Source organism: Pezoporus occidentalis, unplaced genomic scaffold (assembly GCF_034315485.1).
Source record: "Pezoporus occidentalis ecotype Australia unplaced genomic scaffold, CSIRO_AGI_Poc_V1 ctg2996, whole genome shotgun sequence".
Taxonomy (NCBI): Eukaryota; Metazoa; Chordata; class Aves; order Psittaciformes; family Psittacidae; genus Pezoporus; species Pezoporus occidentalis.
Window position 1 is genome coordinate 1,899 of NW_026914936.1, and position 2,780 is coordinate 4,678.

Sequence of the window (2,780 nt, forward strand, 5' to 3'; positions counted from 1 at the left end):
ACGCCTTTGCAGCGCCCTTTCTCCAGGCTTCTCTTCCCACCCTGGGCCTGCAGTTTGGCTTTGGCAAGGGTGGTGGCTCCCCTCCCTCTGCCTCAGCTTGCAGGCCTCTGTGCTGGGGGTGAGGGCAGAGGCAGCACTGAGAGGAGGAGACCTACTAGAAGGTGAAGCCGAAGGCATTTATTGGAGTGCTGGTGAGGGACGGGGGGACGGGGGAATGGGGGGACGGGCTGGTGACAGCACAGCTCAGGCTGCCAGGCCGCAAGAGGAGGAGGAGTGCCAGCGAGTCCAGAGGTCCTCCAGAGGCCTATGGCCTCCCACAAGTCCATCTTTTTCAGCACGTCATCTGGTTTCTGCTGTCCCTGCCATGGAGCGTAGGTCAGGGAGAGTCAGGTCTCAGCAGAGCCTTGACGTTCCCTTGCTTTCCCCAGGGGATGCTGTGCTGCTGCTGTGGAGAGCAAGACCCAGTGAGATGGCCAAGACCATCAGCCTTGTGGTGCACTGTAGCTGGCAGATCCAGAAGAAGTACCGGAGGCATGACATGCTCGTGGGTCAGAAATTCCGACTTAAGATAGGTACAAGTGCTGTGCCAGGTGCAGATCTGTGGCACTCTCCTGTGCTTCACACTGGCAGGGAACGCAGGGATCCCTGCCCGGGGCTAGCGCCAAAGGAAAGCATCTCCTGCAAGCATTCAAGGGGCCACCTGTAGTTGGACACCAGACCACTGGGTTTGTGTGCGTTCACAGTTAGAATTAAATCTGGCAAGGGATCTGAAAGATAACAGGAAGAGCTTCTATAGGTATGTAGCAAATAAAAAGACAGACTAGGGCAACATGGGCCCTCTCCAGAAGCTATCAGGAGAACTGGCTACCCTGGATTTGGAGAAGGCTGAGGTTCTTAATGACTTCTTTGCCTCAGCCGTCACTGGCAAATGCTCTGAGCACACCACCCAAGTCCTGGAAGGCAGATGCAGGGACTGTGAGAATGAAGACCTTCGGCCCACTGTAGGAGAGGATCTGGTTCAAGATCATCCTAAGAACCTGAATGTGCACAAACCCATGGGAACTGATGCAGTCCGTCTGCGGTTCCTGAAGGAGCTGGTGAATGAAGTTGCAAAGCCACTGTCCATCATATTTGAAAAATCATGGCAGTCATGTCAAGTTCCTGACGACTGGAAAAAGGGAAATATAACCCCCATTTTCAAGAAGGGGAAAATGGATGACCCAGGGAACTACAGACCAGTCAGTCTCACCTCTGTGCCTGGCAAAATCTTGGAGCAGATTCTCCTGGAAGGCATGCTAAGGCACATGAAAAACAACAAGGTGCTTGGTGACAGCCAGCATGGCTTCACTAAGGGGAAATCCTGCCTGACCAATCTGGCGGCCTTTTGGGTGACATGGTCTAGTGCGAGATGGCAGTGGGGCTGGATCTAGGTGATCTTAAGGTCCTTTCCAGCCCTCACTGTTCTATGGCTTTATGATTCTGTGAAGCTCAAAGGAAGAGCAGGTGTCAGGTTGAATATTGGGGTCTTTGAGCATCTGCTGTCGGCCAGATGCCTGCAGGAGGAACTTATCCCTTCATTTTTCAGGTGGAGGCAGCTTTGCATCCTTTTCCGTGTTGGATTCTCCCCTGCCTTTCACAAAGAGCAAAGGAGAGCTGCATTGCTTAAGGCTGTGAGAAGGGTTTTGCAGGCTGTAGTTTTTCTTGAGCAGACAGCTACAACCCGCCTGCATGTAAAGGGGGTGGGCGGTGATCAGGGGCTTGGTTTGCTGGGTTTCTGGGGCAGGTTAAGACAGCCAGCACTCTCAACACAGTGTCACTGTCCACTTGGTTTGTCTGTTTCTTAACACCCATTTAAGGGTCCTGTGTCAGTAGCCCCTCGAGAAGGATGGAGGATGCCCTCCCCCTCCATAATGACCATCTCCCCGCTGGGGTTCAGATTGGCTTCTGAACAGCTGAACTGCTGGAGGCTGTAGAGCTCTGCTTCTCCCTCTCTCTCTCCCAGGGATCTCTGCAGGGAATATGCACCACCTGAGGTTTGGAGACGAGAGGCAGCAGTACTTCTGTGTCATTGGCAAGGCCCTGGAGGATGTCTGTGAGGCCGAAAAGCTTGCGGAAGCAGGTGAAATTGTCCTCTCAGCCTCCTGCTGGGAGCTATGTGAGAAGCACAGGCTCAGAACCAGCCATATTGCGGGCAAAACAGCTGTGAAGGTAGGTGGATGGGACAGCATCTAGAGCCATTCTGAGGACCTGGACCTGAAGGAGGGAGGCCTCAGAAAGCTGAAGAGCTGAATGTGGAGAGAGTTGTAGCTGTGAAAGGGGAGAGCAGCTGATGCTCTTGTCCTTCTATGTTAGGAGTAACTCTGGGCTGGGCTTGCTTCGTTTGAGGGGTCAGGAGGCACTGGAAGAGTTTTGGCCCCACCAGCAGTGTCCTCCGTGGGTCACGGAGCTGTTGACAGCTGGGGGATGCTTGGAAGACGTCTGCTCAGCTCCAGTGTTTCTGAGGAAGCACTGCTGTCCTGTCCAGCCAGATAGGCTTCTTCTCCCCTTTTCTGGACAGTGACAGTGGAGGGCAGGATCTGTCCCCTGGGACTCCTGGAGAAGCCAGTGTCAAGTGCTTTCCTTCTGTGTACCTTCAGGTTACGGGCATGAACCAGATGTCTCTGTCGGAATGCCAAAATGTTTTAGACAAGCTTCCACAGAAGGAGAAGTGCTGCTTCACGGAAAACGAATGTGAGTGCCAGATTCACCTTGTTTTGGTTTTGCTTGGAAACGTGGGGCCT

At 53.6% G+C, this 2,780-nt stretch overlaps 1 protein-coding gene across 1 annotated transcript; it reads left to right on the forward strand.

Moving 5' to 3' along the window:
* Positions 1-469: 469 nt before the first annotated feature.
* Positions 470-2,730, forward strand: LOC134167818 (adenylate cyclase type 10-like; the record flags this gene model as incomplete). The annotated part of the gene is made up of 3 exons (XM_062626883.1): positions 470-572; positions 2,003-2,208; positions 2,637-2,730. Coding segments are annotated over exons 1-3 (403 nt in total), but the record flags the coding sequence as incomplete, so codon positions are not given.
* Positions 2,731-2,780: the final 50 nt, after the last annotated feature.